Here is a 23,023-nt window from a genome sequence, read left to right on the forward strand (position 1 = left end):
GGGGGAGAGAAGCAATTGTAGGGCTTTCTGCCTCAGGTGCCAAAATAACACAACCAGACTTGGGTTCTAGATGGGGAGGGGGGATTTGCTGCTCTGACTCAAGTAGCAAGATGTCCTGGCCCTGCACAAATGGCACCCCTCATCATTGTATTAAGTTTAAACACCTTCTATGCCTCTTCATGATAGTTGTTCTTCTAATCTTTTTATTGCTTCTTCTCTATTCTTCTCCTTTCACCGAAAACAAAGCTTCATCCTCAGACTTCATTCCTTTTGTGTTATTTCTAATTTCCTTGCTTTTTTTCTCCCACAGTCCCTTGTGCATTGCTCTCTTGTTCTCAATATTTGACTGGCCTTTTCTTTGTCTTCCTTTAAGAACTGATTCAAAATGTCTCTCTCCCACATTTCCTTCTGGATATTCTATTTGATTTCTTCAATTATTTTCCTTCCTACTGCTAGGTTCATAACTGTTCGGGATTTATCTCTTTTAAAGAATTTTTTTTGCTTTTCACTCAACAAATACAAAGGTTTCCCATTCTCTCCAATGTCCCTCTCCTTAAGACTATGTATACAACATACACTTATGGCACATTTGAAGCAATAAACTGTCATTTATTAAAGGTGCTGGGAATTATAGCTCTGTGTGGGGTAAACTACAGTTTTCAGGGTTATTGGGGGTGGGAGATGTGCTGTAAATGTGCTTTAAATGTATGGTGCATACAAAATTGTCTCATGTGTTTTCGATTGTGAGTCAGCAAGCAGGAATCTGTTCATTTTATCCATGTACAACAGCCAGTATATTTTAGATGCATTTATCAATATTAAGCGATGATGATGATGTATGCACCTCAAGCATTTTCCTCATGCTAGTGAGAGTATAAACATTCAGGTATTTTTGCTAGCCAGCTCCTCCAGACAACCTATTTATTGAGCATTCACCCTGATTTGTTTGCACAAAGCATATACGGGGCTCAGATTATATCTGTTTCTTATTGAACATTTATTCTGATTTGTTTGCCAGCGTGAGGGGTTTATATACGACATGTGTATTCAGCCTGCGTTCATCCTGATTTGCTTGCCAAGTGTTTGCACATCTTCCTACACTTTCCCCACACTTTTCAATGCATTTCCCTACCACTCTCCAAACTTCAAAAAGTCCGATTCTTTTTAAAGAAAAAATTGGAAAATGAGAAACTGAGAGAAGCTGAAATTGGCAGTTTCACTTATCCCTACTACTGGTGCTTAGTGCAAACTGAGAATGCATCCTGGGACAATGACTAGCTCTCTCCCATGGCTGCACTTGGCATGGAAGATTGATAGTGGCGTGCAAGGTATGTTTCAAGGATACTGCCACCATTACCGGTCTTCTAACTGAAGAGCCTGATAAACACTGAGGGAAGCCCAGGCTTTTCTGGAAGGAAGTTTGAAGCCTCTGTCCCAGATAATGAAATAGTAGCAGTGCAGGGTGGGATGAGCTAATCAGTAGCTTACTAATCATAATAGTTACTCCAGCCAGCAAGGGATGGAAGAATCGATAAGTTTCGGTTCTGTCTAATTTCTAATTTTTCCCATCTAAAATTCAGTTCTCTACATTTTGCATTAAAAAAAATCCTCATCAAAATTCATCAGCATTTTGGCAATTTATTACATACACCAACAGTACTGGACTTACAGACTGATCAGCAGCAGCATTACAAATTTGGATGTTGTAATTACAGACTACATCTCCTTTCAGGAAAAATAACTTTTCTTTCTTTGTGAATGATGAACTGACTGCTGATCAGACTTTGTGCTCTACCCTTTATGCTGTAGAAACAAAAGTTGATGTGAAAACTTGAATTTATTACAATGTACCATTGTATAATTACTATGTACCATTGTACCATTGACGGAAGGGGTGGGCAGGAGCGTTGGGGGGGTATTTACGTCTGTTCCTGTTATTGTTTGTTTTTCTTCTTATATTTAATAAAAAAAATTTTTTAAGAGCATCGGGATTTTAGTGTGAATTTCTCATAGCAACACGTTTGCAAGTGGTTTGTAAGCATCATCTGGAGAGCCACAGGTTCCCCATCCCTGCAGTAAGAAAAAGGATTAAAGGCTTCTGGGTATGTTTTACATACTCTGGTCTAAAGAATCTGGTCTGTTCTGCCCCATCCAAGTTACACCACAGACTGCTGTGTTTCCTTAACTTGTAATGGTTGTGAGCACAATATCATCATCCATGAGGCCTCCAGTTGTCTTTGTGTTGTGCCCTTGCAATCACGCCTATTTACCGTATTTTTTGCTCTATAAGACTCACTTTTTCCTTCCTAAAAAGTAAGGGGAAATGTGTGTGCGTCTTATGGAGCGAAGGCAGGCTGCGCAGCTATCCCAGAAGCAGGAACAGCAAGAGGGATTGCTGCTTTCACTGCGCAGCGATCCCTCTTGCTGTTCTGGCTTCTGAGATTCAGAATATTTTTTTTCTTGTTTTCCTCCTCCAAAAACTAGGTGCGTCTTGTGGTCTGGTGCGTCTTGTAGAGCGAAAAATACGGTACATAGAACTCTAGCTCTTAGTATGCTGTGAGCCTTGACATTCAGCCCTTTTGCTCTGTGCAGTTTTAGGCCATAAGGGGAACATGGTATCTGGAGCTGGTACTTTCACACTGTTTCTCTGCCCTTTTATGACCACACCTTTCACTGTACTGTGGATTGTTAAAAGAGACAAGGGCTTAACTCTTAAATGTTTTCAAAGTTCAATTTACATCCATATTGCAAGGAGAGCAGGTTCACCATATCCCTTGGAGTCTTGAAAAGGATTACAGCACCACCACGGAGTAATGCCTAATTACTTTTATAATTTAGATACTCCATCGTATAGCAGAGCTTTTATGCTAGCTCGTCTAAACGCATTCCCCTCATCTGTATTGTTTGGAAGGTTTCAAAAAATCCCCTTCCAGATCAGATTCTGTTCCTGTAATAAGAAAACACCAATACATCACATAATTTTGCCCTCTTCTCAATACCCATCACAGAGATCTCCTACCGACTCCCTTACAGCTCAAAATATTGATTTGCAAAGAGTCTATAATCCAATATTTCCTGAGGGATTATACTCCCAAAACTACCAAGATTGTTTTGGGGTACTTAGCCAAGATCTTTAAAGCTAAATCTAAAGTTGTCTGATTTATTCAATGGTGGTTATCTAGTCTTTTATATCTTGTTTGTGTTTGGATTATCAGTGTATTTGGATGACTTTGTATGATTTTTATGATTTTACTGTTTTAACATGCCAATAAAGGCAAGAAAAGAAATCTTGAAAAGTTATGTATTACTGCTTTCTTTCACCTTACACAAGCAGGCAGATCTTCTCCTGATGAATATTTCTGAAACATTCACTATCTAACAGTGCCACCTGCTGCCAGTCAATTCACTTCAGATATATTCCTTTCTGCAAGCTGCTGTGCAGTAATTGAGGTTCTGGTGAGCTGTTTTGGGAAGCTTTTAATGTTTGATTTTTATTTATTTTTTTAAAAAGCTTTATTTGTATTTTTGTTGGATGCCACCCAGAATGCCTGTGGCAGCCCAATCATATGGATGGGATATATAAAATTTATAAAATTTATGATGATGATGATTGTGAGCTGGAGAAGGGTATTGTTTCCCTTTCCTGTTATTGCTTTGGTTTGCCTGCTAGACACTATCCTACTCCCCAAATGAAATTTGATCTGTCCTGTTCACTTACCCTAACTTGGGTTCATGTCTGTGTTTATGTGCATATATGTGCAGCTGCTGCCTTGTGTGGGCTTGTTGAGTGGTGATGTTGTGCTGTTGACATAGGATAATAGAATCTTACAGTTGGAAGGGACCCCTGGGGTCATCTAGTCCAACCCCCTGCAATGCAGGAACGAACATGGAATCTTTATTTTCATTTTGCAGCATTGCAATGCAGCAAAGGAGGTTACTTACACTGGCACCATGAAACTCCTGTCCCTGAGAACTGCTGGCGCAAAGACGCAAAGGTGGTGTCCATGGTTCTCCCTCTCCCCATTTTATCCTCACGGCGATCCTCTGAGGTAGGTTAGGCTGAGAGACTCAAGGACATCCTGTGAACTTCAAGGCTCAAAAGTGGGAAAAGTCCAGTATTTGAACCATTATACTGGCTCCTAGGTTCCTCTATATCTATATACTGTATTATAAAAAGGTTTCTAGCCTTTGTAGAACCTGAGATATGAGGCAAAATGAACAGGTCCTATTCTTTTTTTGTGAGAAACTAGACTGCTCCTCCCTTTAGTGTGGCTTTCTTCCCAAGACTGCACCTTAATCTAACTTTAACCACCCTACTTTAATCGGTAAACACTTTTTGCTATGCGGTGCTAAACGAAAAACGGCTTCTTGCACCAAATCTGAGGGTGGGAAAAGATTCTGTATTCAACATGATCAGGAAAATCTGGGCGAAATGACTTCTAGTCGTCCTTCTGGCCAGAAGTAACCGACGGAACTCCCTTCCACGTGAGATTTACCACAGGCACGTTGACATGCGCCAGCAACGAAAGCTTTCCTGCGCGCGGGTTTTTGTCGCGTCAGGAGGAAGGGTTCAAGGTAGCAAAATGCCACATGGACTTTGGAGTGGGTTTTTGTTTTTGGTGGGGTGTTAAAACTCCTCAGAGGAGAAACATTCAAAATGTGCAGCTTCCCCTCTATAGCCCCGAGGCGATACACTCCAAACCTTCGCCCACCCTCGAACTGGCCTCAGCGCAGCTAATACATAACATTTTATTCTTCTTAAGAGGACTACTTCCCTAGCCCTTCCCCCACCCGCGGCTCCCCTCAGCTTCTTCCAACCGAAAAACTCGCGCGGAGGGATCACCGAGCTTTTAAAACGGCGGTAAAGAAGATCCGTCCGCGTAAGGATCTGGACATGCTGACTGGAGGAGGGAGGGGGGACTGGTTGGTTGTACGGATGTTGGAGGCTGAGCATGCGCAGAGGCAGCAGGGACTAGGCCCAGCCTGAGGCGGCGGCGGCGGGCGCCGAGGCAGCAGAGGGAAAGAGCGCCCACGGCCCACCGCAGTGAAAGAGAGGCGGCGAGTACGTGAGGAAGCGTGGTCACAGCCCAGGGGCGGTGGGCAGTAACCGTGGGAGGGGGCCCGCTACGTGAGAGGAAGAAGTGGGGTTGTTGTGGTGTTTTTCTACCTCCCCCCCCCCCACATTTGTCGCGCGCGTGTCTGTGTGCGGTTGGGCCAGAGGGGAGGGGCTTGGGAATAACGGGTGTTTTTTGGGGGGGGAGGTTAAAGGGCAGCGATTTTATGAAGGGGGGGCAGAGAAGCAAAGGTTGATTACAAAAAAGGAGGGAGAGGGGAGGCTGTGATTATGGGTGAAGAGGGGGAGGGATCCAGGAGCCTCCTGGGATAATAATAATAATAATAATAGTAATAATAATAATAGTAATAACTGTGGTGCTGTATTCACATCGTTCTCAAAGCACTGCACTTAAGTGCTGTGTCTGCTTCTACTGCAGCCCTGCAAGGTAGGTCACCATATGGTTATTTCCCACCCCCTCCATAGGGCCACTTTCTGAGGCCTCTACCAATGCATTATGAAGGGGGGGAGGACGGGACAGGGAGGGCTAAGGTGGTGGAACGGACTGTACCACTTCAAACTGCAGGTGTGCATATGTGTGCGCTCACGTTCTTTGAATGCTCTCCTGCGTTGTGAAAACGGGGATGGAAGAGCTGTGCACTGGAGAGAGAGAGAGGGTTGGTCTATAAAAGTTCTCTTGCTTGTGTGCGTGTTTTCACTCCTTGCAAGTGGTTTTGTACGCAGGGGGAAGGGGCCCCGAGGAGCACTGGACAGTAATAAATTGCCCACTTGCGATGTGGAATGGTACAGTCCACTCTACCCCCTTCCCACCCACCCACCCATTTGCTGCATGTCTGGAGCAGGCCTCAGATCGGAGCAGATTCAAAACAGGACTTCCTGCTTTGAAGCAGTCTCTTACCAGTGGCATTCTCTGGGTCTACTTACTCCCAGATATGTGTGTATAGTATTGCAACACTACTCTCTGCTGCACCAACTGATAAGAGAGGTGTAGTATAGGGAGGAGGGAACCTGAGAGATACTGGGTTGAGCTTAGTACAGTGGTGCCTCGCAAGACGAAATTAATTCGTTCCGCAAGTTTTTTCTTCTTGCGAGTTTTTCGTCTTGCGAAGCACGGTTTCCCATAGGAATGCATTGAAAATCAATTAATGCGTTCCTAGGGAAACCGCCTTCAGACCAGGTCCGGGGACAGTCTGTCCCCCGACCTCTTCTGAAGGCTGGGGGGGGGGACAAGGGCTTTTCTTCCCACTGCCAGCCTTCAGAAGGCTGTTCTGAAGGCTGGCGGTGGGAAGAAAAGCCCTTCTTCCCACCTCCCGCCCCACAAGCTCCGGGGACAGGAGGGCTTTGCTGCCGACCGCCAGCATTTTAAAAGCCCCTGCTGTCCCGGGGCGATTTTAAAATGCTGGCGGGCGGGAGCGAAGCCTCCGCTGTCCCGGGGAGATTTTAAAATGCTGGGGGTCGGCAGCGAATGCTTCGCTCCCGCCCGCCAGCATTTTAAGATCGCCCGGGACAGCAGAGAAGTCTCCAGGACCTCTTCTGAAGGCCGGCTGTGGGCGAAAGTCTTTGCTCCCGACCGCCAGCAATTTAAAACAGGTCTCCGGAAATTTCCCTATGGGCTTTCGTCTTGCGAAGCAAGCCCATAGGGAAATTCGTCTTGTGAAGCGCCTCCAAAACAGGAAACCCTTTCGTCTTGCGGGTTTTCCGTCTTGCGAGGCATTCGTCTTGCGGGGTACCACTGTATGATTTACTTCTGAGTAAATGGACATAGGATTGTACTATAAGTCCAGCTTCCAACCTTTGATGTTCAGAAGTGGTGGTTTGTTTTTAACTGATTTGTGCATGGATGTGGATTACTAACAGTTCTTGTGCCATGTTAAGAACTTCTTAGGGAATGTCTGCACCAGCTGTCTTTATCCTGTTCTCAAACTGTCTGTTCTTTTTCTTATGTGTAGCAGGTTTTCCAAGATGACGCAATTCCTGCCCCCAAATTTGTTGGCGCTATTTGCCCCCCGTGATCCTATACCCTACCTACCTCCTCTGGAGAAACTACCCCATGAGAAGCACCATAATCAGCCCTACAGTGGCATTGCCCCCTACATTCGAGAATTTGAGGTAAGTACATTTAAGAATTGGCCTGATTTGTAATTTGTTAGAACATTGGCTAGTGCCTGCAGAATTTGGCTGTTGCAAGAACAGCTTTTATTTCTCAACACTTTGTCCTTTATTAAAAATGAGCTCTTTCTCTTACAGGACCCACGTGATGCTCCTCCACCAACCCGCGCGGAGACGCGTGAGGAACGAATGGAACGGAAGGTATGTACAGGGCCTAGTAATTTGTGGGTTATTGCAACAGGAGCTCTGATCCAGGATTCCTAGATTGCATGGGGGAACGCCTCAGGTTCCACCCTTGACTGTTTGTTAGTAGCTTTCTTCCTTAGAAGCTGAGGTTTGTGGGTCCCTATTTCTTTCAAAGGGATGTATTTCTTCAGGTAGTTAATCTGAACTGGAAGGTAAGCATTAATTTTCTCCTTGACACCTTTCCTTGCAGAGGCGAGAGAAGATTGAGCGCCGGCAACAAGAGGTTGAGACTGAGCTGAAGATGTGTAAGTCAGGGAGAGGAGCAGTGGGGGAAGGAATGAACTTTGTGAAAGTCGCACCACTTTTGGTCTTTAACCATGAATGAATTCAATGTTTCATTGATTACTCTTAAGATGGGCCTAATGTTCACATGTGTGAAAGAACAAATGACACCCCCCCTTTTCCTTCATTTCTTATCCGTTACCTTATTCTTCTTCCAATCAGGGGACCCTCACAATGATCCCAATGCTCAAGGAGATGCCTTCAAGACTCTCTTTGTGGCCAGAGTTGTAAGTTACCTTCTTCCTTCTACCAACACTTCGTTTAAAATAAATTGCTAGTGTCCTTACCAGTAAGAGAGGTTAGATTACAGATGGAAACAAACAGCTGCTTTAGCAATTTCCACCATTGCCAACAGTACTGTCCTATGTAAATAAGCTTATAAAAACCAGGATTAAAAATTGTGGCACAGCTCTTAAGGTGGTGTTAAAAGTACGGAAAGAGCACAAAGAACCCCTCGTGCCAGGGATCTCCCCAATCATCCCGATACAAGGTCATTCTGATTTTCTTGAGAGAAACAGGCCATTTCTGAATCACAGAAACTGGCTAATCTTCATAAACTATTGGAATTTTACATGGGAATGTGGCTCTAGGGAGCCATGGAAGCATTAACTATACCATCCCAACATTGTGTGGCTTTCATGGTAGCAAGTAGGATCATTTTCAGATTGCCCCACATTATGGGACAAGCAACCAGAGACCTGGGTCAGTATGAGAAGATAATTTTAGAAGTTAGTGACAAAGATGTAAAGGGCTAGTTTCCAGTTTGCATTAGTTCTTAATACAATGGACATGCAGTCACCTGAAGAGTTAGGAAAAGTCTGGGAAACAGGACTGGGACAACACAAAAATGATAATTAACTCCCTTAGGAATTTCTTACTTCACAACAATGCATAAGCATTATGTTGTAGAGGTTTTTAGACAAACGGTATTTCAAACACATGTGGTGGACATGTCATAAGGGATGAGATATTTGAGGAAATTTTCAAAACAACTAAGCCAACAAATTATGAAATCACCAGAAATAAATATTACATTTGTTTTTAAATAATAATAATGATGGTCTGAAAATTAGGGCCTTAATTGGTTATTTGGTGAGGGCAGTGATTGCAAAAAAAATTGTGGAAGAATCTGGAGCTACAATGAATATTTGGAATTCAAATAGTCTGGCTGAAAAGCTATGCAGATTGGTAAAGTTTTATTTCATACACATAAATGAGAAAATAACAGAAGGGTTCCCAGGGTATTTCAGAATTTGTGCATACTGTATTGTGTAGCATGCGGTCTGCATCAAATATTGCTCTTTGAGGGGAGAAATGGGTTCTCTTCTGTGAACCTTTAATTGCTTCTGTCAGTTTGTTTATGTCCTTTAAGTCATATCTGCAAAGCAAACAAAAACAACTACCAGTTATAATCTCTATGCCTCCTCCTTATTTGACTTCCCATTTTCCTTGCAGAACTATGACACAACAGAATCCAAGCTGAGGCGGGAGTTTGAAGTTTATGGCCCTATAAAACGAGTAAGTAGAAAGGTTATTTTTGAATCTGTTTGGCAATCAATCAATAAAATTCAATAGCTGTTAGATAATAATTTATTGAACATAATTATCACCATATTTCCCAGTGATGAATTGCGTAGACCAGTATTTTGTGGTGGGTGGGTGGGTGGAGTGGTTTCTGCCCTAATTTCATTGTTTTAATCCCTGTTTACCTCTTTCTAAGAGAGCAAGTTTTAATCTTCGTTTTCTTCCCATATCATTTTACTTCATTTCAAAGATAATTGTTTTGCATTCAAATGCTTCTGATTTATCAGAAGCACTTCATATATTTGGAACATATCTCTAGTTCTGTGGTTTAGGATAAACCAACTTGATTTTAACATTGCTATCTTTCCAGTGCCTCCTGTCTCTCACATCATTTTATCAAAGACATTCACAATGCTGGGGTGGAGAGAGTGACCCCTGGGAAAAAGCTGTTTCTATCTCTGAACTCATTGGAGCACTGTTCTTTTTTTTTTTTAAGCGCTTATACATGGAAGACAGAACTTGTTCCCTGCTATCATTTCCTCATTTCTCTAGTGCTCTCACAGCTACTCTATATAGAGGGCACAGTGGGAATTTCTAGGCTTCGTTCACACAAAATGTAATGTGGGCTTTGGAATCTGGAGCTTCCTGTATCACTTAGGTATCTTTTTTTTTGCAGAAATGCCCCTCTAATTACACCATAGCAGGCATGGTCAACCAAGAAGCCGAGAGTTGAATGTGTACTGATCATTTTCCTCTTTGTGTTCTCAAGTGGAGTTTTATAAGGAGGTGGACTTCATTTGGGTCCTAAGAAGGTATTAGGGCTATACATTTAACCAGTTAACCCTTGCTGCCACTTCAATTCCATTCCAGATCTACATGGTGTACAATAAGCACTCCGGCAAGCCACGTGGCTACGCCTTCATTGAATACGAACATGAACGTGACATGCACTGTAAGTACAATAGTTTTCTGGGATGTTTTTATGATTTGTGTGTTTTGTCTTTTTATAAATTAGTTTTTCTATTACAAAAGCATGTTTTTTCAAAGCCCTTGAGTTATTTGAGGGCTTGGGCTCCCCCAACAGGTAAGTACAGAGTGGGGGAGCCTGGCTTGGTTTGGCAAGCACCCAAGTTCCGTTAATCTGGCCCTCTTGGGTTTCCGAGTGAGGACCCTTCCACTCATACCAATAATAGAAAGTGGGGGGGAGGTGGGGGAGAGACTCCTTCCAATCACATCAACAGTAGAATCCAGAAGGGAGGAAGTTTTACCCTCTTCTCCCTATATATTTTGTCATTCAGTCATTCATGTAGGGTTTGGACTTGGGAATCTCAGTTTTACTCTAGGTAGGCTTGCTCTCTTTCGAGAGCATCACTTCCATCTCTTTGTCTAGTTCTGAAAAAAGAAATTAACGTAGCTGGGGTGCTGCAAATGCAATGTGTGTGTGTGCGTATGTATGCTAAAGTAACAGGCAACAGTTCAACAGCTCTCATCTTTACCCCTCAAGATTCCCTTGTGTTGGGGGGAACCCTGTAGACCGAGGGTGGGCAACTAGTCATGCCAGCATCTTTTTGGGCAAGCTGGAGTTCCTGCTTGCATTGCAGAACCCAGCAGGGTCATAAAGGCTGCCCCCACACACTGAACTGTTGCCCATCTCCTTTCTGTTAATTTATTTTAAAGAGGGAGAATGAATGCTGTGAAGAAGTAGTTCTTCTAAAGCAAGTGTAACTTTGACCTGTAGCTGTGTTTTGAAAAAGATGCTGTTGTTGAGAGGCGTGTTGTGAGCGGGGTGTATTAATTCTGTGTTCTTATTGTCACTGCAGCCACCTTTCTGATGGCTATTGCCACTGCTGGCTTGCAGCTGATCCTTATGCTTCCCCTTTACAACATCTCATTGTATGGTTGGTATAAGGGTTTGTATAATTGGTAAGAAACCGCAGTACCCAACACACTTCTATACACAAGCCAGGTCAAAGGCAGATGCTAGGTGACATGACTTAGTGTGGAGGTGGGGTGGAGGGAAGGAAGGAAGGAAGAGGAATGTGTTTCTCTTCTGGCTTCTGCGCTGTTCTCTTGCTGTGTGGAAGGAGAAGGAGAAATGGGTTCCTTATGCTTGGTTGTTGGCCTTAACATTTTGCAGCATAAATATAATGGGGAGGGAGGGAAGAATAATAATAGGTCAGCCCTCTCCAGTAGGGCTCAAATATCCTGAGTGAACCCTCCCTCTCCAAGACACACATTTGCTGTTTTACGCTCTTCAGTCTGTGAGGCTGGATTGGCAATCATTAAACAACGCAGGCAGAAACAGTTGGCGAGTGAGAGTTATTTCAAAAATATCATTTTATTATGTTTGCCCCAAGTAGGTAGGGGCTCCTCAGTCCTTTTCAGACTGGCTAGACCAAAATGCTTCCTCTCAATCATTAACACACATAAGAAAGCATCACAGTATTTGAGGTCACTTTCTGAAATCGTCATGAGAATGTTAATCTTTCCACCTTCAATCACTGCTTACATTTAATAGTGTAGACACAAGCGATGGTAAAGTCTGATGCTAATACGAGGCTCCCAAATATCCTGGCAGACCTGGGTTAGATTGTGTTAGTGCTCTTTGGAAAGGACTGGGCTCTGTTAGTCCTCTTTGGAAAGGTGGGAAAACCTAGACTACATCATTCTTAAACATTCTATCTTATATACTGTAAAAGCAAGTTGCAGCATATTAAGGTAGCTTTGTAATTTAGCACTTGCCTGATGTTTGTGGCCAGTGACAATTCCCGAAAGAAGCACCTCCAGTGCCAGAGGGATAGAGCCACTCACATATAAGCTCCATTATTCTATCTTGAAAACAAGATAGCATTATAAAGTATGTGTACCTGGCTGTCTTGGACAGACACCCGGACTAGGTGCCTGGGCAGTGGAGTGACTGGTAGCAGTGAGAGGTGGAGTGGTACTGGTAAGCTTAGGAATGAATGGGAAGCCATCCTCTGAACAATTATTTGCACAGCTGTATTAGAGAGCAAACATCTACATCAACTACCACTTGAGTCAGTTCTTGAATTTAAGAGTTTTAACAGATTGTACATTTGTGGCATGGATTCTTCCCAGTTATTGGGTCACTTGAATCAGATTGAGACACACGGGGCTTTTTACATTTTAAATCTTTTGGCTTTGGTGCTTTATCTCTAGGTACAGAAATTGCATTGACTAACAATATTTTACCATGAGCCACTGCAACTTGCCCCTGGCCAAACTTGGAGGCAAATATCTTTTGATGCTCTTGTTAATGTACATAATCCCTGAGTAAGCTGATGTGTGTTTCTTAGGAGGGAGTGCATTTTTATGCCTGTGCTCTTTGATTGATAGGAACCAGGACTGAGGATATTTGAGCTCTGCTTTTAGTTAGGAAGCTGATGGGTGGTTGGGTAGTTAGCAAGAGTGGGAGCACAAAGCTATGTAGAGTAATTCCTCTGGCTACCCTTGCAGGGCTTGCCAAGACCGTAATGGGACCTGCAAGTGGGACACGGTTGGGATGTCTGTCTCAACAGAGGTTCTAAATCGTTGATCCCCCAGTGTGGGTTTTAACATGCAAGCAGGCAACTATATCACTGTTGCTGGGTTCCTAATTATTGCTAGAGAAGGCAGTTCAGAGACATCACACATACCTTGCTGTTCTTTCTTGTTATCTTCTTTTCTGTCTGGCTCCTTTAGCTTAGATCTTTCAATTGTGTAGTATTTGGAGCCCTCAACCCTGCCTAATGCAGGCTATAGCTAGGAATGCCAAGGTGGGGGGAGGCTTGGTAAAATTCAGGACTTAAACCTGAAAAGGACCATCCTGTTGCCTCCCAGTATTTACGTTGGAAGGATGTGTTCTGTCAGAGGCCTTTAAGCTTTGGAGTATTGAAACTTAATAAGGATTTAGATGGGGCCCTTCAGCTTGCCATCGTCTGCAAGGCAAGATCTAGAATGTCAAAGGCAGCAGTATATCGCTAAATAGCAAACCGTAAAGGCCAATGTGCACGTACTGTCCACCTCTGCATTGCTTTGGGGCACTGTTGACAAGGTTGGAAAGTTAATTAAACAAAGAAAAACCCACCTTTGCCCTTGAAACTTAACTGCTGACCTCTGAATCCTAGGGAAAAAGCGGTAAGTGCTGCCCTTGGATCTATTAAAGAACAGGGAAAATCAAGAGTGCCTATGAGTTTAGTATTGGAGCTATAAACTGCTTAGTGTGCTGATTAACAGGTGTTCGCTGTTGGCTCCTTGAGGGACTTGGTAAATTCTGAAAGCTCCCTCCCCAGCATTGTGATTATGTGTCTCCAGCAATCCAGAGCAGAGTGTTACTTTGCCAAATTCTGATAAGTAAGTGCTACTTACAGAGAATCTCATACTCATCTTTTACATAGCAATCTTGTCACAAGATGGAGGGATTCCTTATACATTCTTCTCTGTTGATTTGGTCTCATAAAAGGATGAGAGAGGTACAGTGAATGGAATTGCACACCCTGCGTGTCCTTGCCTCTTATTAATTGTGCAAGCACATGAAAGCATGAAGAATTATTAGGAATCTCTTTGTGGTGAAATTTCTGTATGAAAAAATGAATTCACCAATTTATCCAGAGTAACGTGTGAATTGGCCTCTCCTAGAGAGAAAAGTTTGAAGGTCTAACTTGGCATTGAAAAGCTTTGAAAACCCAGGGCTTGGTCATTGATGGGATACCAGAAAGGGCTTGAATAGTAACTTTTCAGGCCTAACTAATGTGACAACAGAGCTGTTCTAGGTGAGCTTCCCCAACATGTCAGCTGCTGCTGCTGCTCAAAGCCCTTGAATGCCCTGAGAAAAGCTTGGGGATTTTTATGCTAGGGCCATTGTGCTTAATTATAAAATGTCCCAGGAAGGTAAGATGCAATGCAGAGGGTGGTTTCAGGTAAGCAATCTGGGACTCGCCCAACCATGGACTGACCTCTTCACTGGAGAAAAGGCCCAGCTTCGTCTCCCATCTTCAATAAAATGGTGGTGAATATGGGGGGCAGGGACGTTGCTCCTTGCTGACTTTGGTCCACTGGCTGCCCATTTTGGAAATGAGCCATGAGGCTAACTTGGAGACTCAATTTGTAGGGGGTGGCGGTCTGTCATCGTGCCCCAAGATCCAAACTGTGACTGGCTTCTGATTCTCAGGGCTTCGAGGCCCAGGATGACATCTTTGCCATTGGTCATTGGACAAAGCCTGACTTGACGATGAAGATCTTGTCAAGCTCCACCTTCCACAGCTTTCTCTAGTAGCTGAACAATCTCCACTTTTTGTTCTGTTTTTTTTTTTTTAATGAAGGTTAGGGGGATGGCAGACCGTTGGAAAATACATCCTCCTTCAAAGAAACTGATTTTTGGACTTTTAAAAAAATCAGAGCTTTTCTGCTGTGTACTGTTGCATCAGGATTTAGAACAGGTGAAATCAGAACAGGTGAAAATGTTTTGTGCAGTAATAAGTTAGAGCCAGTACTTTTTTCTTTATTTCATGGAACCTTCTGCTTGAAATGGAGAGCTTCCAAGTCTTTTTTTCTGAAGTAATATTTTCCCATTAAATGTATGTACATCAGAAGATTTTTGCCATTTGTTTCTATAAGAAGGGAATTTCAACCCTTTCCCCCCCAGTTACGTATATGAGAACAACCTCCTTGAGCATATATGCATGAGTGAGGAAGGGGAAAATCCTATGTACCCACATCGAAGAGAGAGATTATCTCTTATCTTTTTTATGTGCATACTTAAGGATAATGTGTTTATTTTTTCTCTAATGCACAGTTTATGCACGCGGTTAGCTTTAAACCATTATAGTTACCGTATTTTTCGCTCTATAACACGCACCAGACCATAACACGCACGTAGTTTTTAGAGGAGGAAAACAAGGAAAAAATTATTCTAAACGAAATAGTGGATATATGATTTTTGTGGTTCATGCTGTGGCCACAGACATGTGATCTGACAGTGAGTTTGGAGTAGCCCAATGCAAAAATCCTGAGGATCCATGTGGATCCATGCTTTGTAACCATGGAGGGAAGGAAGGGGAACCATGGATCCTCTGCTCACGACTGCAGCAGATCCCCCCCGCCACCCGCAGGCATTCGCTCTATAACACGCACATACATTTGCCCTTACTTTCTAGGAGGAAAAAAGTGAGTGTTATGGTGCAAAAAATACGGTAATTTGTTGTGCTTTCCAACGAAATACAGCCCCTGCATTTTTATCTAAAAATAACTGTGCACACATTCCCCATCTCTTTTGAACTGTGCATGCTCAATAAAAGTAAAATTTCATTCCTGAAACTGTCCCCAAAAAGACATACATTCAACTATCTTGCTCTATTTTTTTGTAAAAGACACCCAGCACTTTGATAACTGATAATAAACAATAGCAACATTTGGCTCTCTGAATTTGGTGATGGGCATGTTTTTAAAAGGGAATACTTCAGAAATTTGTGGATTGAAGTCCTCTGGTAGTGTCTAGCGCTGCTTCACTGACCATGGGACCTACTGCCCACACCTGCATTCTTGACCACATATAGGTCCTTTAGTATATTTGAGGAGTGGTGGCGCGTGGGAGCCACAAAGCTTGCAAGGACCCCTTAAGGCATAAACTATCTTCAAGCTCTTTAGAGTTTTATGTAGTTTTGGGGAGTGGGGTGGTGCTGGGGGGACTGGGGAGGGGCTGGCAAGGGTGGGGTGGGATCTGAGTGTCCGACTTCCGCTGCTGAGACAGGTAAGGCAGGGAAGGTCGGCTCAGCGGCTAAAATGCAAAACCCAAAATACCGCCCCAGCCGGGGGCTCCCGGGCAGGGGGGAGCTGCGCCTCGGGCCCCAGCGCTAGCAGCCCGATGCAGTGAGTTTGAGGAGTTAAAAGTTGCAATGGTTTTGTAAGTAGTTTCTCCAGGTAAATGCTTTTATTTCCTTTTTACTTGTTAGCTGTGCTCGCCCACCCTTCCTTTAGCAAGTGGCTTGAGAACATTTCCTCTCCCCTTAAAGTCGTCCTAGAGATTTGCAGTGGGTTTGAAAGCGGCGTGGGTGAGGGCGGGGGGGGGGGATAGCGGGTTAAAGTGGGCTGGGAGTGTTGAGCGAGGGTGCCAGCCAGTTCCCTGAGTGTTTTTCCTTGTGTATACTACCCTCTTCCTTCCCCGCCAGACCTTTCACTCCCCTGTAACCTAGAAAGCATTTCTATATACCTCTTTCCCCCCTCCCCTTCACCTGTTTGGTCCCCCCCCCCCATTTTTATTTATTTATTTATTTTGATGGCAGGAACTCTTGCTTTGGGGTTGGGTTTGGGGGCATGGCCAATCTTGGGACTGGCTGGCTGGGGGTACAAATAAGCAGCAGAGCCTGGTTTGCTGGGAGGGCTGGGGTGGAGGGCTTGCTTGTCTGTACCCAGCCTTTTTCCCAGTTCTGGGCAAGTGATGTATGTAGCGTGAGTCTTGACTGCTCAATAACCTTCCTTCTTTTTGCAGCAGAGGCCAGGGGGCTGCATTATGAGGTGGTGCTGGGGATTGCTCCACAACTCTGGGGCTCTGGGGCAGCTGTGGTCAGGCAGCCCATAAAGTTTCCTTCCAGTTGTGTCCCTGACCCACCCACCCACCCACTCCCACAATGGTGTGGATTTTGCCCAGCTACTTTAATCAAGGCAAGCTTTTGTGTTCAGGACGAGCTTTGAGGCAACGCTTCCCAAGCAGATGTGGAGCAATCCCTCGCCCGGGGCAGCGGGGCCAATGGGAGCCTCCTTCAGATTCCTTTGTGTGTGGTATATGTCTTTGGGGGCGGGTGGGCTTGTTGATGTGCAGTCGGGATAATGGCAGTTCCCTTTGCCCTCCCCTCCCCCCTGGATACCCCTCCTAATCTGTTGCAGCGGCATACAAGCACGCCGATGGGAAAAAAATAGATGGCAGGCGGGTGCTGGTGGACGTAGAGAGAGGCCGCACGGTGAAGGGATGGCGCCCACGCAGGCTTGGTAAGTGTGTGCAGAGAGCTATACCATGCTTGCTGCCAGTTTTTCTGCCCCACCCTTGTCCCCGATAGTTGCAAGCCCCAAGAAGTCTTGGCGGGGTGTGTGTGAGGGGCCGACATCAGCGCTGCTGGACTGCTGCATTCTGGCCGCCAAGGATGTTGACATTTAGTAAGTAGAGATCAAGCAATCTAGAAGACAAACTGAGGGAGCTAAATATGTCCAGCCCAGAAAGAAGGAAAATGAAACATAAGGAGTTGTGTACTTAAAGTGGCTATTCCCTATGTTTTCTGAGGGTGGGCCAAGAATGGTTAGGTCTTAACTAGAGGAAAGTAGACTCGAGTTAAACGTTTCTTTGAAAACCAGCTTACATGTGGGAGCTGTTTGCCAATGAAGAAATGCTTTTGAAAGGTAGAGAAATCCCCTGTGCTTGAGAAGTTTTCAAGATAATGCTAGATAAGCATCTGTTGATGTTTTCTGTGAAGGTTGTTGTGTTGGGCCAGAGGTACTTGTTGATTCTTAGTCAGATTCTGGAAAGATGAACATGAACCGTTCCAAGGTGCTTTCATCCTTCCTTCTGATCCCTCCATTTGGCAAGGTCTGCTTTCTGTACGTTTTTTTGCGAGGCAGGAGAAATTGTTCTCACTGCATATGTGGCTCAGAAACCAGGAGAGATCCTTTTCCCCTCTCTCTCTGGTTTCAGATGAGTTCAATTTAAGCAAGATATACTAGAACTAGAACAGCGCACACTGGGCATACAAGTCTGAAGGACGATAGTTTCTTCCAGCCCTGGCCTTCTAATTGTGAACAAGCCTGGAAAGACCCAAGATTGTCAGTGTGGTGTAGTGGTTAAGAGCAGTAGACTCGTAATCTGGTGAACCGGGTTCGCGTCTCTGCTTCTCCACATGCAGCTGTGGGTAACCTTGGGCTAGTCACACTTCTCTGAAGTCTCTCAGCCCCTCTCTCAGAGTGTTTGTTGTGGGGGAGGAAGGGAAGGGAGAATGTTAGCCGCTTTGAGACTCCTTTGAGTAGTGATAAAGCAGATATCAAATCCAAACTCTTCTTCTTTCCTCTCCTTTGCAGGTGGTGGTCTCGGTGGCACCCGGCGAGGAGGTGCTGACGTCAACATCAGACATTCAGGCCGGGATGACACCTCCCGATATGATGAAAGGTGAGTTGAGCTGCATAAAGTATCCAACATTCATGAATGCATAAAGTATCACTGCCATTCTCCCTCTCTCCTCAGAAAGTTATACTGTTGTAGGAATTTCATTTCTAATACAAGAGAATGATTGGTGGCAGCTCCCATTCAAAGTATTACTTAGCTCCAAATGTGTGCTAAATGTACAGAAGGCTTACAGGCTTATAGTCAAAAGCAAATATCCTAGCATTTAAAATTAGAACATTTCTCAATTGCAGCCAGACCCTCCTCTTGTATCTCTTAAAAATTAAATACACACAAAATGGGACAGATTGAATATTTGTATAATTTGTTTCAAACTGCCCCCCCCCCCCCCCCGATTGTAAAGATAAGGGTATGAAACCAGATTCTGTGATTAAGGTAGTTTGGATTGCAAACCTTTTATTGTGTGTTGCTTTTGTATAATGCTGGACCATGGAAGACATGACAGTTAAACTAGTTTGTAGTGCAGATGTGTCCTTGTATAGATGGCATGTTCATTCATGGGTTTCCTCTTGTGTTGTACAGTGCCAAAGTAGTAGTTAAAGTCAATTACTTGACATTTGAGAAAGTACATTCTGTCCCCTCGCCACCACCCCGGCTCACAGGGATCGAGACCGCGAACGGGAGCGTGATCGCCGAGACCGCAGCCGAGACCGAGACAAAGAGCGGGAACGCCGTCGCAGCCGATCCCGGGAGCGCCGGCGGCGGACGCGGAGCCGAGAGAAAGATGAGCGGAAGCGCAGCCGGGAGCGCAGCAAGGATAAAGACCGGGAGCGCAAGCGCCGCAGCCGTTCCAGGGATCGCAAGCGGGACCGGGAGCGGGATAGAGACAAGAAGGAAGAGCTGCCAGAAGTGGCTGAGGCCCCGCCTGATGAGGCCACCCTTGGCGAGATGGGCGTAGATGGGCTGGAGGTGAAGCCCGAAGTGGGGGAAGAGAAGGGCAGGGACAGAGATAGGGACAGGGAGAGGGATAGAGAGAGGGATCGGCGGCGCAGCCATCGTGACAAAGACAGAGACAGGGATCGTGACAGAGAGCGTCGTCGTGATAGGGACAGAGACAGGGACCGGGACAGGGAGCACAAGCGGGAGCGGGGGGAGCGGGGAGGGGAGAAACGGGAAGAGAGGGGGCAGGACAATGGCATGGGAGAGGCCTTGGAAGAAACCAGCCAGGATATGTTCCTGGACCAAGAATCCATGCAGTCAGCTGATGGTTATTTGTCCACTGAGAATGGATATATGATGGAGCCCCCAATGGAGTGATGAATGGAGACGCTTCCGTGCCCCGTGTGGTCCAGTCAGGTGAGGCTTTTGTCTCCCGGGCTGCCTAACCAATGAGGCCCCATCAGCCAGTTGATGTAATTGATTTTAACTGGTTTTGTTTAGAAGGGTAAGTCTGTTTCAGTTCTGCCTGTCCTACCCCATTTCTTCTTAACATGTAACCTTCCACGGATCCCTTGTGTATTTGGATATTTTTCTTTAAGCAAGAATAAAGTGGTGTTAATGTTTTCTTCTCCATGTGAAGTGTGTCTGGAACTGACATGTTTAAAGAGAGGCTCTGCTGGATTCCAGGTTGTCGGCGGCTCAGAGATCTACAAAGAAGGTCTTGGTTATATGTCAAACGCATTACTGTTGCTGGAACCTTTACTGGTAATGGAGTTATGATTCAGCTTTTTGCTTGCAGTGAAAAGTAGGGGAGAAGCAGCAGAATTTGGAAATGAACCGAAAGACAGTGAGAACTTCATTCTGTGATTTCAGTTATAGGAGGGGTATAATAGAAAGATAGTGAGCAAATGCTAAAAATTGGTTAGGAGGAAGTATTTCAAAAGGGACTGGTGATAAAGGCAAGCGGGGTTCATCCCTGTACTGAAATTAAGCTCAAGTTTATTTAGACTTTGCCTAATGATGGCATCTGTGAGGAAAGTGCTCTATGAAGTTTAGGTTTTGTCGTGGATAATAGCCAAGGATTGGGAGAATTTAATTTGGAGCCCAGCAATAGGAAGAAAGTCTAGGTCCAGTGTTGTCAAGGCTGTATATTTTCTACTGAAAGAAACTAGTTCTGTGTCCAAGTAATCCAGATTTTACACTAAGAAAAGTTGACTGTCACAATTTGTATGTTCAGAAGTATGCATTTTAAAATTATTTTTAATAATTTATTCTAAGTGATAGGCAAGGGTGGGACAAGATTTACACCTGCAACTCACTGGGCATGTTTTAGCCAGCCCTCTTGTCTTTCAAGATCTTTGCCAGTACAGTGGTACCTCGGGTTACAGACACTTCAGGTTACAGACTCCGCTAACCCAGAAATAGTACCTTGGGTTAAGAACTTTGCTTCAGGATGAGAACAGAAATCGTGCGGCGGCGGCACAGCAGCAGCGGGAGGCCCCATTAGCTAAAGTGGTACCTCAGGTTAAGAACAGACCTCCAGAACAAATTAAGTTCTTAACCCGAGGTACCACTGTATTGCTCCATTCACTTTCAAGTATGTCTTTGAAGCTGTGTTGGTAAGGCCCAGAATCCTGTTTTAGTCATATGAAAGCAGAGATTCCTAGGAAACCGTAGTGTACACATAACCCTGGCAGCTCAGAAGCTGGAGTCGTGGCTTGGCAGTAAGGCCTAGAGGTGGCGGCTGAAAGCTTTGGTGATGAGTAGATTACACTAGACGAGCAGAATCGAAGGCTTTTGGTGCCCTTGCTACCACCTCTCCTGAATACAAAATATATCTACAAATAGAATGGTTAGGCTGAGGTGGAGGTATTAAGAAATACCTTTTATGATTCTTCAGCAGGGGCCTACTTTCCTTGCAGGGTCTGAATATCATTTGTTTAGAGAAGTGGACATTTTCATGGCTCATCCTTCACGTACTGCATCTCTGCTGCAGCTTAATTTAATAGGAGGGCAGGCTCCTACAAGCAGAATTTGGCAAGGAGGCAAGCTGCATACAGCTGCTAGCCCAAACTGGTACTGGAGTAGAGAATTGCGTAAGGATGCCTGGAACAGTAGCAGAGTGTGTGGGAGAAATGTAGGCTATGAGCATGGGCTGTGGAACTCTTGCTTAGAAGCCCCATCTGCTGGTCTGTGTCTGAGCTGTTTACCATGCTATTTTTCTCTTGTGTGGGAAGCGTGCCACCATGGCAGGCTCATTTGTTGGAGAAAAATTGAATGCTTTGCTAGAGAACATTTTTATCCCATATGAAAATCCCACAAGCAGACTAATATATATATACAGTGGTACCTCGGGTTAAGTACTTAATTCGTTCCGGAGGTCCGTACTTAACCTGAAACTGTTCTTAACCTGAAGCACCACTTTAGCTAATGGGGGCCTCCTGCTGCTGCCATGCCGCCGGAGCCCAATTTCTGTTCTTATCCTGAATCAAAGTTCTTAACCTGAAGCACTATTTCTGGGTTAGCGGAGTGTGTAACCTGAAGCGTATGTAACCCGAGGTACCACTGTGTATATTTAATATCATTTTTCATTTTTTAAAAAAATTTATCTCATGAGAGCAGATCTGCAGGGGGACTACGCAGGGAGGGGCTGTTTGGAACTTCCATGCCCCCTGCCTGATCTACTCACCCAGCTACCAAGAGAGAGTTTGCCTTGCATTGGTTTGTCCTGTTAGATACCTGCTTGCAGCTTAAAGTGGGTGCTGATTGCAAGTGATACTCCTTGAATGTTGACTGACTGCCTATCAGCTAAGGCATGGGGGTGGTCCAGAGCCTGCCTTACTGTAGCAGCAGACTTGACACGTCTGGCAGAGTTGACTGTGGTGGGGTTGCTGCCTTTGGGGAGGTAAAGGGGCACGCACCCGTCAGTCAAGATAGGGAATTGTAGGTCAAGCATTGCAGGAGACAGGCCCATGACATGGTGATAGCCTGGAGGAAGGGAATTTTTGTTTGTCGGGTTCCCCTTGATTGAGGCGCAAAGGAGTGTGGCATGCACTTTCTACTTGGCCTGTGGCCTAATCTGCCAGCTGTGTAGGTGACACTTAATGATGGCACTAAGTTGTATCTGGGTCGGCAGATAGCAGGGAGTTGAGAAGATGCCCCAGTTTCAGTGGTGGTGGGCTAGGGAAGGTATAGTTGGAGTGGAAGGGTTGACCACCATCTGGGACGGAGATGGCCCCCTGTTGCAGTCTTCCTACTCCTTCAGAGGTTACTGGCTCCTCTGGTTTGGTGGTCTTATAAATGAATGCCACAATAGGACCATGCTCCTCCATGACTTAATTGCGGGTGAAGGGGGTGCACTGGGTGTCACTGACCTGACTCAGCTGTGCCCATCTGGGTACTCAATACAATACCAGTCTGGACTGGGTCGTGTGTGTTGGCTACCATAGAAGCACCATCTCCTTTACCAGAATACCTCTTGGGGTGGTCTTAGAGGTCTGCATCTGGTGGTGGGCTCGAAAGACAAATTGGGGGTGCTGCTGGTCTACTGGCCACCCTGTTGCCCAGTGGCATCCCTAACCAAACTGGCAGAGGTGGTCTCTAACATGGTGTTAAGAGGATCGTAGGACAATAGTCCTGGATGACTTCAGTATCTATGTGGATGCTGCTGCTGGGCCAGTTTAGGACCTCATGGTCACATGACAACCATGGGGCTGTCTCAAATTGTCATTGGTCCAACATTCAAA

General features: G+C 45.0%; 1 protein-coding gene and 2 long non-coding RNA genes across 6 annotated transcripts in view; 2 read left to right on the forward strand and 1 right to left on the reverse strand.

The window, feature by feature from the left end:
• Positions 1–1,815: 1,815 nt before the first annotated feature.
• LOC310690854 lies at positions 1,816–4,806 on the reverse strand. The gene is made up of 3 exons (XR_014518213.1): positions 4,713–4,806; positions 3,943–4,086; positions 1,816–2,070 (listed from the first exon to the last, which is right to left on the reverse strand). It is a non-coding gene; the product is annotated as an uncharacterized lncRNA (long non-coding RNA).
• A 117-nt stretch (positions 4,807–4,923) lies between these two features.
• Positions 4,924–19,916, forward strand: SNRNP70 (small nuclear ribonucleoprotein U1 subunit 70). 4 transcript variants are annotated; one of them, XM_083470017.1, is made up of 10 exons: positions 4,924–5,062; positions 7,027–7,183; positions 7,322–7,384; positions 7,620–7,674; positions 7,874–7,938; positions 9,167–9,229; positions 10,106–10,187; positions 17,117–17,218; positions 18,296–18,383; positions 18,965–19,916. In XM_083470017.1, exons 2-10 carry the CDS (start codon positions 7,037–7,039, stop codon positions 19,653–19,655), a joined length of 1,356 nt encoding a protein of 451 aa, XP_083326143.1. In that variant the 5' UTR covers positions 4,924–5,062; positions 7,027–7,036; the 3' UTR covers positions 19,656–19,916. The 4 variants fall into 4 exon arrangements, with proteins under 4 accessions (XP_083326143.1, XP_083326145.1, XP_083326146.1 ...); XM_083470019.1 differs by having other exon boundaries at positions 4,925–5,062; positions 19,001–19,916; XM_083470020.1 differs by having other exon boundaries at positions 4,927–5,062; positions 7,024–7,183; positions 19,001–19,916.
• LOC310690831 overlaps positions 6,662–23,023 on the forward strand; it is a 33,497-nt gene continuing 17,135 nt past the window's right edge. The window contains exon 1 of the long non-coding RNA XR_014518175.1: positions 6,662–6,808. This is a non-coding gene — a long non-coding RNA (uncharacterized lncRNA). The remainder of the gene's footprint in view (positions 6,809–23,023) is intronic.

Source organism: Podarcis liolepis, assembly GCF_965112155.1.
Source record: "Podarcis liolepis genome assembly, chromosome: 13".
Classification (NCBI taxonomy): Eukaryota; Metazoa; Chordata; class Lepidosauria; order Squamata; family Lacertidae; genus Podarcis; species Podarcis liolepis.

Bases quoted from the DNA above. Each gene is read 5' to 3' on its own strand.
- SNRNP70 (XM_083470017.1), top strand. From the start codon at position 7,037: ATGACGCAATTCCTGCCCCCAAATTTGTTGGCGCTATTTGCCCCCCGT. The intron at 7,184-7,321 runs GTAAGTACATTT...TTTCTCTTACAG, and splicing joins CCTACATTCGAGAATTTGAG to GACCCACGTGATGCTCCTCC. The intron at 10,188-17,116 runs GTAAGTACAATA...AATCTGTTGCAG, and splicing joins ACATGAACGTGACATGCACT to CGGCATACAAGCACGCCGAT.